Genomic DNA, 15,155 nt, shown 5'->3' on the forward strand with positions numbered 1-15,155 from the left:
GACATTAAACTATGAGCCTGAAGACCAAGAGCCCTGTCAGAGCTCTATTTATCCCCTATTTCTTTAAATAGAAAAGAGTTCCCAAAGCATTTTCATTCATTTCACACCAACGTTCCTTTCCTACATCTTTTCTAGTCTGTGAAACAGGAGCTGCCAACAAATTCTTTGGTAGACATCTCTTAAGCTCCAGTAGATGGCCTGGAAATCACTAAAGAGAACCAGTATATACAAATATACAAAGATTCAGTTATCCTCAATTTTTAAGTGTGGAAATACTGCCTCAAAATGGAAAATAAAAAATGCTATCCATGTAATTGCCACAGACTCCTTATTGGTCTCTCTACCGCCAGTATTCTCCTTCAATCCATTCTTAACACTGAAAGCAGAGCAAACTTTATCTAAAACACAAATGATCACTCCACTGCTTAAAACCTTTTAATGGCTTCTTACTGCTCTTATGATAGTCTGATCCAGGGGTGGGCAAACTATGGTCCATGGGCCAAATCCAGCTGCCACCTGTTTTTAGAAAGCTTACTGGAACACAGCTGTGCTCATTCATTTTTGTACTATGGCTGCTTTCATGCTGTAATAGCAGAGTTGAGTAGAGCTGAATAGTTGTGACAGAGAACCGCCAAGCCTAAATATTTACTGGTCCTTTACAGAAAACGTTTGCTGACCTAATCTAATTTTTTTCCCACCACCTAACCCTAAGAACTTATAAGGCCCTGGCCTCTGCTTACCTTTCCTGCTTCATTTCCCATATTTTCCTAACCACAGAGTACTGTTTCAATCACACTGTACTTCAGTTTCTCAAATTCAACAAAGCTCTGACCTTCACATTTGGTCCCTCATGTTCTCATCTAATTCTCGATGAGGAGGTTACTTCCTCTGAGAAGCCTTCCCTGAGCCCACCCGTCTGGGTAAAGGGACCCTTCTGAGTACTCCCAAAGCACCTATACTTACCTTATTATAGCACTCTCAGAGTGTATTGTAATTGCTTCTTTACTGTCTTCCCAAGAATTTGTAAGCTCTTTGGAGTCGGGGACAGTAGCTATCTTATTTACCACAATTCCAGGACCTAGTAAAGTGCCTAGCCCTTAGTTATTCAACAAAGAGCCTCTGAGATCCTGAATATCAATCATCAGAGTCCACCTTTCTAGCCAGCCCCGAACCTTGTAAAATGGAGATAGGCTAGGATTAACCATCCATCCAAAGGTGACCCACAACCCAAATTAAACCAAGATCCCAAAAGCATTGGTCAAATGTATTATCAAAAGCCAAATAATGTGTTCCTTCCTACTATCTAAAGATGTGTATTTCTCAGGATAAAGAACTATTCCAGCTCTATTCCACCTTTCTGAACCTAAAGCAGGTGTTCATGCAAACCTACAAAGAAAACATGACAGATGAAAAGTCTAGGTACCCTGTCTCCAACTCTGACTCTATAGACTGGGTAAGTTTCAGTAGTCTTTGAGCATATGGCATCTTATCAGAAAAATCTACAGGAAAATACAATCTGCACCAGGCCCCACCCCACACCCTCCAAGCCCGAATACTCATAAGGAAGAAACCAAACTTGACCATGCAACAGGATTCTCACCTCTCCTTACTTCAAAGACACCAAGGCTGGTAGCTGGGGATGCTGAAGGTTCTGTGAGAGCTGGAAAGCCCCAATGCTGTGGATAAATACACATCTCTGCAACAAGTCTATTTCAGTACAAAGGATCGAACCCCCAGGGGGCTGCTATTTGAAACAATTTAAGGACCACACTCTACTTCAAACTCCTAAACTCAAAGTACTTCCGGATAACAGCTATCTATGTGGAAGGACAGTGCCCATACAGAGATTTCAGAAGCTACTAGTACTGTATATTTTTGGAATGATGAATTTCATGTTCTCTAGTAGCATACTTTTCTTCCTAAGGAGACTTATCTCCTAGAAACACTAAACATTTACAATATCTAAGCTTGGACTGAGAAAGATGGCCATGAAGTGGTGGCTTTCTGGATAATCCAGGAATCCTAGTCTAGTCAGAGGGGAACTGACAAGGCTCACAATATTCATAACTCAGGAACTGAGGCTGGAATTGGAAGAGGGGTTGGTTGCCACAAACCTATAAGCCATATTGCAAATGGCCACAGAGACCAAGAAACACTTGTAGGATACTTCCAGGTCTGTCTCAAGTTCTAAGTCAAGGTAACCAAGTGCCAAGTCAAATCATCCATGAACACCTATTAATCACCTAATTCAGATCCTGCAAAAGACTAGAAGATGCAGAGGTGCCCTTCTAAGCTTTGCACAAAGAAACACCTAGGTTTGGAACCAATCTATTCCTGTCTATCACTCTACACCTTCAAAACTTTATTCTACTCAGATCCTGTGGGAGAGTGCCACTCACCACCTTACCCTACCCAAAAGAAAACACTTTTCAAAATGTAAGGGAATAAAAGCACTTTTATTTGGAAATTTCAAGTTGGAAGGAGAGCTCTCAGCCAATCTCTATGACCTAGCTAGCTGATTATTTACAGTATCTTTGGGCAGGAATTGTTAATGAGCTTTTAATTTGGAGTGCTTAAGTTGCCAAAGTGCTCTGAGCTCCAGTGAAGCACCACAGAATCCATAAAAGAAACCTTATCAATCACTTCCCGGCAGCTCCCTTCCCCCACCCCCCATCTCTTTCATGAAAGGCAGCCAAGTGGGTTTCTAACCAAGATCACACACACATTAGTGGAGTCACACTCCAAGTCCCTGTTTATAAATTGACTTTTAAATGGTAGGGGATTCAGGTATAATATACTTAAGCTCCAGGCATGAACCCACTAAAACAAGGCATGCTGTGTATGATAAAGTCAGAATAAAGCAGAATTTGATGAAGCCAATTTCTGGTAGAAACTCTACAATCAAAAATCATTCAGCCAATCACAACCTACTATAGTTCAAATAGTGTACAGTCTTTAGCCAATGGGATTCGTATTTTTTTGCCCTTCAGCCAGGAGACTGGTAACATGTCTGACAAGAGCTAATGTCCTGGAAGTAGCCAGAGACCTATAGCAGACACAACGATAGGCCCTATCAGTTTGGAAAATCCAGCCCTAAGGACAGAATCCAAACCCCCAATGAGGGGCCACATTCAGCATCTTCCAAGTCAACAAGAAGCAGTTATATTTTACAAGAACTCGCAGTCAAGCCCTAATCCAACTGCATGGAAAGAAAGCACCTGTTGCTGCGACATTTGCAGGAAAAGCAACCAGAAAGCTAGCCCGGTTAGGCCCCTTATTCACTCCTTCCATCATCACTACTACCACCGCTACTAACCTTGTGTGTATGTGTGGGTGTTGGGGAAAGAGAAAGAGGATGTTCTATCCTTCTATCTCCTTGCTGGATTTCGATATATTCTCTCTGGCCAAACCTCTCTTCCTCTTCCCTGGTAATCCCATGTAATAAATCAGTATCGTTAAGCACTTCATCCAGCCTGTCTTGCAAAGCCCTGCCCGTTCCCTTTCTGCCTGAACGTTATTCAGTAGATCATGCATCCAGGGTGAGCACATGGGCTAGCACCCCAGGCTGCACAAACTGTGCGCACCGCGACCCTCGCCCAGCATGCATCAACCAGGGCCCTATTTGGGGGCCTTCTCCGCATCACCCACCCCAGGGTGTTGCCCCCAACTCGGGCCCATCCAAGTCCAGGGGAGAGTAAGGGGAGGGGCAGGGGGCCAGGAGACCAGCCCTCCTTCCCAGGGCCGCCCCCGCCCCCCATCAGCAGCGGGAGAGGCTGTCGCCATGGCAACGCCCCCTCCTTGGGGCCAGCGCGGCAGGCTCCCTCCAGGTGCAGGCCCCGACGTCTCCCTCGGCCTCAGCAGGCGCTCAGGGCAGTTTACGGCGGCGGGCGCGGCCCGCGCCGACTGCGGCGCTGGCCAGGCAGAGGCAGGGCCAGCTCCGCCCGCTCCCCACCGCCCGTTCCCGGCCGCCTCAACAGCGGCAGCCAGCACCACGAGTCCACAACACACCGACTCACCTCCGCGCACTCTGACCCCGGCCGACGCAGCAGACGGGCGGAAGCGGTGGCCAACCACCGAGCCCGCTACCAGCTCCTTCAACCAATAGGCTGCAGGAGGGCGGAGCTTCTTCTCCCCAAAGGCTCGCTCTCCCGCCGACATGCGCGCTATGGTGTGTCAAGATGGTGACTCCCCGCAGCCGGCCTTATGGGACTTGTAGTTTTCAGGGTGCATGTACTCCGAAGAGAGAGAAGGGGGTGCTCACTTCCGAGCGGTGAGAGAATTTTTTTTTTTTTTTAAACGAAAACTTTCCAAGGCCTAGCGTGACCCAGGTCCACTTCCGTTTTTCCACTTTATCATATACTCATGAGGTGAGTATAGACTCATAAGGTGACGTTATATTTAGATGACACCTTCTCATGATTCGTTCATTCAACAAGTCATTACTATACACTCTCTATGGTGGGCCTGGGGGAGAACTGAGAGGATGGGTATTTTAGGCTAAGAAGGAAACGCTTACATTTTTTGTAAGGTTTTCTAAAATTTCTCAAGGGGCTTCCTAAGGAAAAGGGAAATGACTTGTTCAGGTTGGCTCCAAAGGTAACTTCAGGGTTAAAAGGATTCTGGCCTCAGCTGTGGGGAGCTTCCACAGTCTCTTTATCAGCTGGAGAAAATTCTGGCCAAAGCCAGAGATGTGTTTCTTCATCTAGGTTATGGCTCTCTGGAAAGTCGTGGGTACCAGGTTTTGAGCTGGGAAACCCCAGCCTTGGCCAAGACAGTGATGGCTTTGACAGCCTCCCAGTCAGTCAGGAACCATCTCCTGGGCCTCGCTTCAGTCAACAAGCCCTGTGTCTGCTGTCTGCATATCTTCCCTTAAGTAAAATGATGTCATTTCTGGGCCCTACCAGAAATGTGATCTGGTAGGATCACATTTCAGATCTCTGTGAGATCTGAATTTAACATAGTGGTTCCCACTTGAGCTGGGAATACCTTTATCCCACATCGTGGGTTAGGTGATTCTGCTCTGCACCTACAGAATAATATATCGCATTGTTTTATAATTGTCTATTTCCTTTTTTGTCTCTCCCCCAGGGCTGTAAACTCCTTTAAGGTAAGCGTTATTTCCATATTGTTCATGCTGTATCAGTAATACCCAGCACAGTGCCAGGCGTAATGCAGGCACGTAATAAATGTTTGCGGACAAAAGAGGGAATAAACATCAGTAGGGACAGATGTTACTTAAACCAAGGTCAGTAAAGTACAGGCACACCTACCTATCCCCTGATTCTTGGAGCTGGACCTGGATCGTCCTTCAACCATTAATGTCATCTAAATATTAATCCTAGTTGATCAATCAGTCAACATATATTTACAGTGCTTCTGCTAAGTGTCTGGCACTATTTCTGTTGCTGAGGATTCATTCACTGGTGAATAAGACACACAAAACCTGTATCCTTAAGGAGCTTTTATATTAGGGAGGGGAAGAGGGAGAAGAACAGATAATAAACAAGTACGTAAATCGATAAATAAAATTAGACAAATCAGAAGCCCTGACGTGGCATCTCCCAGCTCCGGCTTTGTTATATCCTGAGACTAGCCTGAGAAAAGGGCACAACCAACCTTCTTGGCTGTAAGAATGAAGTAAATCTACACTACTGGATAGGAGACTTTCTTTAAGGCCCAGCCCCAGTAACCTCTGTGGAGCCTCCCATGGTCCTCTTGACTGTGCTCTTTCCTCCTTGGTTCTCTAGAGCTCAACTATACAGCTTCCAGGACCTCACCTGACTAAGCTTTCTTTAGACAAAGACCAGGCAAAATACATTCAAATAATCGAACAGTTTAAGAACTTAGTATACATTTGGTGCCTTGCATTGCCGCTAATCCAGCATTTGGCTCCCTCAAGCCTTTGGCTCTGTTGTGATTTCTTCTGTTTTTTTATTCAAACAGAGCCTGGGGCAAAACTTATGTTGTAAGACTTCATTGGGAAGTATAATCCCAGGACAGCAAGAGTGAAGTGGAGAAGGGAAGTGAAGCAGGAAAGGATGGAAATAAAATACAAGATAGTATAAAGTTGACCAGAGCTTCAAAGAAAACACAGCTAGTTGTTTGGTCAGACGGAGAGGGTTGTGTTACCCCACCACTCAGGTAGCTGCAGGGGGGCACCAGAGCTCACACTCTAAAGCACCGTGGTTCCTCTGAGACCTGAAATGGTGAGAGGAGTCATATCCTCTGGTTTGGCACAATTAGGCCCACTGCAGTCCTACCCCAGTGGGCATATTGGAGGCTCTGTGAAAACCTAACCCTCCTCCCAGAGGAGGCTAAGACAGCCAGATGTGTTAGTCAATGAGTGATAGTAATAGCAGCTGGGCTGTCCAAAAACAAGTGGCCAAGGCCCAGGGTGGGGGGTAGAGATGAGGCAAGTGAATTTTTGGAGGCAGATGAACTGAATCCAATACATAGACAGAGATACATCCTGGGCAGTCTCCGAGCTGCTGGATTAAGTGACTGAGCTAAAGTGAACACTGAGAACGGGGACAAAAATTGGTTCTTCTACTGCCCTATCAAGCCACCAGGAAAAACAGCAAGATGGCTGCCAAAGCTGCGACCTTAACCAGCAATCAAAGGGCAGAGAACCCAGGACCCAAGAACAGTAGATGGCAGCCTCCAAACTTGGCACAGGTGAGAGAACCCAGACTGGGTCTGAAACGTTTTTATCTGAGAATTGAAAAAACTGCTTCTGCCATTCGTAGCCCCTGTAAGCTACATAAGATAGCATAGTGGAGAAGTGTGAGCTCAGAGAGAGCCTATTCTGGCTCCATCTGTGACCTTAGGCAAGTCACATGCCTCTTTGAGGCTCAGTTTCTTCATTTCTACAGTGGAGATAATACTAGTACCTACTTGTTATTACAATGAAACACAAACATGCTTAGCACAGTATCTGACGTAAGGAGGTCCGTAAATATTGGCTATTTCCATTATTCTTGCCCTCTCCATCCCCTTACCAACTCCTCTTCCCACCATGACCACCAGCACCCCACCGCCTTACCCTCCACCCTACCCCCACAGGTTTCCCTGCTTCAGGAGCAGTGGGAGCTGGACCTGGTCATGCTTTCTTCTCCCTGCTCTCCCCAGGGCTGTTCCCCAGGAGCCTGAGCCATTCATTTCCCTGGTGACCTGAATCTGAACTAAGAGATGGATGTGGGGTGGCTGAGGCCAGGGTGGTAATGTGCTCCCTTATCTCGGTGCCCCTCACTGGGGCCTACTTAATTTTCCCTTTGATTTTAATATAGATTTATTGAAAGTTTCAGTTATCAAAACAAACTGCAGCAGCAAATTGGTGTTCTTTGCAGGCCTACAAGTGCCTATAAAGCTGCCATGCTCGGGAACGAATGGCGCTCTCTGGGAGGTCAGTCATGGCAACAGGAAGTCCCTGGGGACACACACACTGCAGTTTAATATTTTTCTTATTAGCCTTTTTCTTCTTGGCTATCTAAGCCTCCCTTTTAAATCGGAAATCAAATGGAGCCACCTGCCCAGGGAGGTTCTCGTCCTTAAGCTGCTCCACTCCCTGCCTTCTCCGGCCCCTCTCTAGTCCTAGCCTTCCCTCCTCTGACCCTCTGACTTCACCCTCCCTTGCCCAGTGTTCCAGAGACAGTTGTGAGTCACATACCCCAGAGGTGTGGCTCAGCCCCGCCCCAACTGTGGCAGGTTAGCTTGGGCTGTCCGGCTACTAGTCAGAGGAAAGCATCCCTAGAAAAGATTGGGGCCCTATACCTCTTCCAGATCTGGTGCTTAAAGGTGGGGAAAGAGCAAAGTTTTTTAAGCAAAAGAGTTGTTTTTTAAAAGGTAGACAGTCCTGTCAGGATCTATTGAACTCAACAGACGCAAAAAAGGAGATGATAATTCTAGGGATTGTCTAGATTGTCTGATTTCATTCTCATGTCCCCACTGCCACTCCCAGTATGGCCTCTCCTCTCAATCCCAGCTTGATGTTTGAGACCTGCCATTCTCTGTTCCCAGTCTGCCTCGCTAAGAGCCAGCCTGGTTTCCTACCTTCGGTGGCTTCCATAAGTAAAATCAGTCACTGCCACCTCCTCTGGAAGCAGTCCTGTCTCAGGGGAAGGTCTCCATGACCTGGTAACCATGAGGCCACCATCGTCTCCTCTTCTGGGCCTGAGGTGCTGCTGGGTCACCTGCACATGCTGCACCCCAATTCCCAGTGTCCTCTCCTTGTTCTTAAAAATTCCCTGCCAGCAACAAGGAATTTGCCCTTCCTCAGACTCTGCCCTTCCTCAGAACTCAGACTATGACTTGACAAAGGCCTGAAAACTTTAGCTGTACAGCTGGAGTGGTGGAAGGTGCTGAGGTGTGGATTTTCACAGTCCAGGATTGGAATCCTGACTCTGACACTTACTGACCCTGTGACCTGGGGAACCCCTTTGTGGTTTCATTGCACCTTGTGCTTACATCTACTCTTGTCCAAGGACTTCTCTGTAACAGAATGATTTTCCTCTATGTTTCTCACCTAAAACAATCTGAGATCCTTAAGGAAGATGAGTCTTCATCATCTTTATATTCCAAGTGCATATATTTGATGAATAAGTAAAGTCACCTTCTCTGGGCCTGTTTTCTCCATTATAAAATGGAGATAATACCTGCATAACCAATAAAGTGAAGAAAGCATCTACCATACTGCCCCCCTACCCCACCCCCACACACACAAGGTAGGTGCTCAGTGAGTGAAGTTTCCTTCATCAATTTTCCCTTGAGGTTGGTCATCGGCCCCCAGCACTCCCACCTTTTGCGTGTTCCCATCTCAGCTTCAAGTTCAGCTCTCTCCTGTTGTCTGCTGGAGCTTTTGCATCACTGATCAGATGCCAGCATTCACCTTGGCCCCTTTGGAGTGGAGCCAACCTCTCTCCTCAAAGCCACGGTCCCTCAATTTTTCCAAATCCACTCACAAACTTGTGCCTTCTGGTAGCTCTGTTTCTATTCACTGGACGGCCCTGTAGTTCATCTGTAGCAATGCAGACGTTCTCTACCATCTATACCAGCTGGTGGTACCAATGAGTTTACATCAACATTAATATACCAGTCTTGCTAATTCCAGGTCCCCACCTGCTCCTGTAGAAATAGTCCCTAGCAATGTTCCTGAAAGAAAGAAGGAGAAAAAAAGCCTCAGTCATGTCCATGGATCAATCCAAGCTATTATGTTCCACTGGCTTCTGTCACTCGGTGTACGGTGGATGCTGGCTTTGGATGCCTTTGCTTGCTGGGCTCAATTTTCATGGTGCCATGGCAGTGTGAGAACACGGCACTTGCTCAGAAAGTAAGAAGAAGACTTCCTACATATTGAATTCAGTTACGGGGGTGTGGAGCCCCTCAGCAGGGTTGTTTGAGCTCTTAAGTGTTCTAGAGACAGCTCTTTCCACTTACTCAACCAGTCCTTTTTTTTTCCCTTCTAGTACACACCTACTAGCACCACAGTAGCCAAGATAGGGTGAGTTTGGGTAAGAGCCATTATACTGAACCAGAGCCGCAATCCCTCTTTAACCCTTAGTCCTATTGTGGAAACTGGCTCATCTGTCAGACTCCCCTCTGCTGTATCATTAGGTCTCTCTCTGGAGTTCTGCTGGCCCTTCCCACAATAATGGTGTCCATTGGGTTACCCATACACCCCGACTCTAGTAATGCTGGTATATACCTGATCCAGTTGTGGGCTTGGTTCAAATTTATTTGTTTTTCTCTGTGTAAACAGTGGATTGAATAGACATTTGGATCAGGGGATGTTGCCTAACTGCCGACACTGGATATAGGCAAGTATCAGCTCCAAACCCACCAGGACCTCCATTACGCTACCTTCTTTTCCCATCAGGATTTAGTAAATAGACTTTTACTGCCAGCCACTTTCCTCTGCCTTCCCACACTAGGAGCGCCTTGTCCTTACACTGCACCCCTCGTGGTTTCATAGCTCCTCCTTCCCAGTCTTGACTTGGCATCCAAGTCCTCTACACTTGGGCTCCAACCTACACTTCCAGACTTCTTTCCTAGTAGTTCTCTAACTCCCTGTGTCTTCCAGGCCAAAGGGACTAATTATTACCCATCACAGTGCTTTGCACTTCTCTGCCTCCAAGCCTTGGCTGGTGGTGTTCTCTCAACTGAGGGTGCCTTTCCCTGTCTCTACCTGGGGAACTCCTGGAGCAATGTGCCCTGCTCCAGGAGGCATTTCCTCACCCCCAGGTGGCTTTTCCTTTCCTCCTCTGAGCCCCCCAGCCCTGCACAGTGCTCACTAGTCCCCAGGGCAGGGGCTTGCCAGGCATTCTTCATCTCTAGGAGGCAGTGCCTGCCCACAGCTCCCAGGACCTGGAGATGCTGTGGCGCTGTCAGGAGGGCGTCCAAAGCCTTCAGGGGACCTCTTCCGGCAACTCCGGCACTCACTTCTCCTGGGTCGTATCCATCCTTGAGCTTGAATCCATCCTTCTGTAAGGGTATGCTTTTTAAAGAGTCAAAAACATCCTTTGAACACCTATGCTGTGCTAGGCTCCTTGACAGCACAGAGAGGAATGTGTACAACAGACGTGCCTGCCCTCACAGAGCTTACACGCTAATGAGGGAGACACACTGGTAAAGAACTAAGTGTCACTCAGAGTGTTAACTGTGATCATAGAGACCACTTGACATGCAGGTTTGAAGATCACAGCTGGAAAGGTTTCCCAGAACAGGTGACATTCTAAGTCAAGTCTTAAAGGTTGAGTAGGAATTTCCCAGGCCAGAGGGGAAGAAAAAAGTAAGAGGAGAGGGCATTCCGGGCAAAGGGAATAGCATGAGCAAAGGCACTGGGCAAAGAGATGGCCCATGTGTGGATGGGAAGCAGCTCAGTACTATTGGAGCAGAAAGTATGGCAAAGCAAATGGCAAAAGAGGAGCCTGAAGAAGTAGGCAAGTTTTATAAGCAAGCCTTCGTAGTGTATTCGGACTTGATCTAAAGAGCAATAGAGAACCACGGAAGGGTTTAAGCAGCCCAGTGACTAGGTCAGTTCTGTTACAGCGGTGCTATTCACTCTCCTGTGCATTTCAATTACACGGGGACTTGGTTAAAATGCAAATTGTGATTACGTAGGTCTGGGAAAGGCCACAGATCCTGCATTTCTAGCAAGTTCCCTGGTGATGTTGATGCCGTAGGTCCTCAGACTACCCCTGAAGTAGCAAGGTTTCAGGTAGTGCGATCTCTCTGGCCCACCTTCCCACCTTCCCCAAATGTGTCCACTCACTTCCGCAGGCACAGAGCATTCTGCTTTCCACCGAAAATGGTTCAAGGCTGCTGTGGCTCTTGACATGTATTTAGCATCTATGTTTTGGAAGCGGTTTATTGAATATTTGCTCCATGGGGTTTGGGGGAAGTCAAAAAGCAATATATTTTTCTGCCCAAAGTGTTCGGCATCATCTCTGAAGGGGCGGCTTTCCCCGAGCTGCCCTCTGCCAGAACTGTCATAAACATGGTAAATGAGACCTGTCTCAGCGGTGCTCCCTGGGGCCCCCCCGCTTCTGCAGCCCCATCTAGAGATGAGCCTGTTTATCCCTATCGGTTGTCTCCGACCTCTAAATCAATTCCCATTCTGATACAAAACCCTAGTCCTCTCAATTTCAGGCTATGTCAATTTGTAAAACTGGAGGCAGCACATGATGACAGGGGTTACGAGCACGGGCTCCGAAGTCCGACTGCCTAGGTTCATAGCCCAACTCCACTGCTTACTAGCTGGGTGACCTTGGGCAAGTGGCTTAACTTCTCTATGCTTCAGTTTTCTCATCTGTAAACTGGGATTAATAATTCTTCCTGTACCATGAGGCTGTTGTGAGACTCGGATGTCACAATGCATATAAAGCACAGCCCCTGAAACATGCAGAGAACACCCAGTAACTGTTAGCTATTGTTTTATAAATATGAAAACCTCTGTGTATAGAAACATATCAAAGCCCGTATAAGCAAAGTCCCTGTCACCCTTATGCACCTGTGATGGCTTTTCCTGCTTGCATCAATCCCTCCCTAATGCTAGGGAGGCAGAATGCAGCCTTAGAGAGTGAGCATAGACAAGCCCTGCTGGATGAGGCAGCCTTTGGGGCAGGAGGTTTCAGCTTACCAAAGCTGAGGCTGTGTGTTGGAGGGGGATGCTTTGTGGGTCCCCTGCTACCTCAACCCATCCCCACAGTGTCCCTTCAATCCAGGGTCACCCAGGCTGCCCCTCCTTCTGGCTGCAGGGAAAGAGGCAGTTTCAATCATTCATCTTAATGTCTCTATTAAGCAGGGTTATGACCAGGACGAGACAAGAAACAAGGTCTTTTAGTGTGAAAACACAGCTCCCAGGGCTTGGCCCCAGGGGACTCCTTCCGCACTGCCGCTCCCAGCTACTGCCTAGGCTCCAGATCAGGCAGGATTCTGCCCTGAGTTCTTTCTCCTCTCTTCCCTCCACTCTCCTAAGGGCCTGCCCAGAGCTTTCATTTCCAAAGAGAAAAGCAATGCGTTGGTCTTTGATGGCAACCACTGGGGCTTCGAGGCAGTCTGTGTTAGGCCGGCACCCTGACCTGGGATCCCTCTCCTCGTCACCGTCTCATCACTCACATGTGAAGTAGAGGCAGTCAGAGCTGTAGCCCGGGGGCCCAGCACACGATAGGCCTGACCTGGCGTCTGGCCTCGGAGCCTAGGGGATAACAGTGTTCCTCACTGTGGAAACATTAGGGAGGATCCCAACAAGGCCACGCCGCTGCAAGTCACCATCACTCAGAGAAGCCTCAGGGGCCGTCAGTGGAGTCAGCATATGCTCATTCCCAGGCCTGGACTGCAGGGTGGGAGCTGTCAACCCAAGGAGCCCAGGGCTTACTGACTGTTACCTATACCCATGCGTCGGTAGGCATTTGTGGGCAGCAGCAGAGCCCACCCCTCCCCTGGAGAGAAAGGCCGAGGCTCCTGCAGAACCAGAATCAAAAGGCTTCAAGCCAGAACACACTCAGAAGGCCTCAAAGGGAGCCACGTGCACGGAGCCATGCTTCAGAGGCGTGGAAAGAGTTCCCAGATGACTAACTGTCCCACATGGTAGGAAGGTCGCCGTTAGAACACAAGTCCTTTAGCTGACAGACGTGGGACGATAAGAATGGGGAACACAAACGTTCAGAAGGGAGAGACAGGTAACCCAACACAGTTTGCTGATCAGAGCCCTGCTAACCCTCAGGCCACTGACTTCTGTTACCACCGTGTGTCCTGCTGCCTTCTCACTGGTCCTGGTTTTTCCCTCTATATCAAGACTTACCCTGAACGTGGCCTTTCCACACAGGCTTCCCTAAGGCAGGCTGGCATAGAGGACAAACTCAAGCTGTGCAGCCGGTAAAACTGGGGTCACGTCCTGGCTCTGCCCCTTCTAAACAAAGTGACCCTGGGCAAGTCATTGCTGCTCCCTACGCTTGTTTCCGCTGTTGTTCCTAAAGGTCTTCCTGAGGAGTCAATGAGATAGCATCTGTTCCGCTTAGCATAGGACCTGGAACACAGCGGGAGGCAAGATGAGTTGGAGTAGAGACCTGGGGGTCCTCTTCATGCGTAGAAAGGAAGCCTCTATGCCTAGAACGCAGGAGGCGTGCCCTACTCTCCTCCCTGCAGGCCTTGGGTGGAGGGGCCTTGACCACAGAGGGCTGTGAGCGCAGGTGGGGGCGGTGGAGGGAATGCCAGAGCAGCTGAGGGCAGCACAAAGTCAGAGTGAGTTAGCACTGGTCCCAGGGGCTGCATGAGCCAGGCAGGCTTTTACAGAGATATCCAGGGAACAAGAAATACCAGCAAGGAAGTTGCCCCATTAATAAATAAGAAGGCGGGAAATTAATGATGGTCTGAAAATGGCTGAGCTACTGAACTCATTCTTTAAATCTGTCTTTAACAAGAAAAATAAAGAAAAGAGATTTGGCCAATTAGGAGGTAATGAAGACATTGTAGAAATAACACCTGACAAAAACACACATTGGTGGTGGGGGGAGGCACTGAGTAAATACCCAATGGCCTTTACATTCCCCCCACCCCCACCTCAGAAGAAGGGTGCCAATGGAGAGGAGAACAGGGAATCATTACAGGGCCTGGGAAGGGGCAGGGAAAGAACTAAGATGGGAGACTCCAATTTGGGCTTCATTGGTGTTTTTCAAAAGCCAGGCAGGATGCTTCACCCTCTCCAGCATTGTCTCCTGTGAAGGCTGGAATGAAGGTGAGAATGGGGGTGGGAGGTGGGGAAGAGAAACCGAATGAGGGTAGATGAAGGTGATAGAAGGGGGCGCCAGAGGAGGGAGATTGCTAAGGGCAGGGTAAAGGCAGATGGACCCTGATTAGAGCTACAGAAAGGCTAGTTCCCTGACATATTTGGGGTGGTCCCTTTTAGGGCGTCTATGCTTACAAATCAGGGAAGGGAACTGGAGAGAGACATGGGAGGGAAGGACAAAGAAGTCAAGAGGAGAGACCTGGGGCCTAAAGGAGAGAGGGTAAGGTACTTACATGGAGGAGGGAAAAGTAGAGATAGTATCTGGACAGGGCTTAGGGAAGGAGCTGACAGCAATAGAGTGGGAGCGAAAGGGCCATTCTGCTAAGCTGGGCGAGAACCTTCTGCTTGCCAGCTCTAGCACTGCACTGAAGCCTAGGTGACCCACCCTGTGAGCAGAATGGCAGCTCAGTGACAGGTGCCAATAGGGTCGGAGGATCACAGGTTGAGTGTAAACAGGGGAGCTTCGAGAAATAACAGAAAGGTGAGCTAGAATAATGGGGGGACGGGGATGAAGTCCCAGAGAAGCAGCAACCTTGGAAAGCTGCGGGGGGTGGGGGGGAATGCCGTTCTGCACACCTCCCACCCAGGGTCACTGGGACAGCAATACTCATTCTACTCACTCTGTCTGAGGAGCTGGGGTCATGGTGGGTGCCTGTGAGACTATCAGGGTCACAGAGATTTAAAGGAGGGCTCTTGGGAAGATCTAGGCAGGGAGCAAGGGGAGGGTCTTGAGGAAGAACGTAAGGGAGTAAGAATATAGGCCCACTCCTGCTCCCACCCACACCTCTCTTTTTTTTTTTTTTTTTTTTTTTAAGGAGGGCGCAGCTCACAGTGACCCATGCAGGGATTGAACCAGCAACCTTGGTGCTACCAG

General features: G+C 48.4%; 1 protein-coding gene and 1 long non-coding RNA gene across 9 annotated transcripts in view; one reads left to right on the plus strand and one right to left on the minus strand.

The window, feature by feature from the left end:
• Positions 1–4,102, minus strand: part of ERI3 (ERI1 exoribonuclease family member 3) — a 122,623-nt gene extending 118,521 nt beyond the window's left edge. For 2 of the 7 annotated variants that reach the window (XM_033114277.1, XM_033114273.1), the window contains exons 1-2: positions 4,017–4,035; positions 1,601–1,676 (exon numbers count right to left, since the gene is read on the minus strand). Coding sequence is in view for 3 of the 7 variants with exons in the window: in XM_033114270.1 (XP_032970161.1) it covers positions 1,601–1,676; positions 3,649–3,783 (211 nt within the window). In the remaining 4 variants the exon portion in view is untranslated. Of the gene's footprint in view, positions 1–1,600; positions 1,677–3,316; positions 3,597–3,648 lie in introns of those variants that run through there. The other 5 variants (XM_033114272.1, XM_033114271.1, XM_033114270.1 and 2 more) reach the window with 4 other exon arrangements.
• A 142-nt stretch (positions 4,103–4,244) lies between these two features.
• LOC117026601 (uncharacterized) overlaps positions 4,245–15,155 on the plus strand; it is a 32,727-nt gene continuing 21,816 nt past the window's right edge. For both annotated transcript variants that reach the window (XR_004423790.1, XR_004423791.1), the window contains exons 1-3: positions 4,245–4,367; positions 5,089–5,107; positions 6,563–6,675. This is a non-coding gene — a long non-coding RNA (uncharacterized LOC117026601). The remainder of the gene's footprint in view (positions 4,368–5,088; positions 5,108–6,562; positions 6,676–15,155) is intronic.

The sequence above is a fragment of the Rhinolophus ferrumequinum genome, chromosome 9 (genome assembly GCF_004115265.2).
Source record: "Rhinolophus ferrumequinum isolate MPI-CBG mRhiFer1 chromosome 9, mRhiFer1_v1.p, whole genome shotgun sequence".
In the NCBI taxonomy this organism is placed as follows: Eukaryota; Metazoa; Chordata; class Mammalia; order Chiroptera; family Rhinolophidae; genus Rhinolophus; species Rhinolophus ferrumequinum.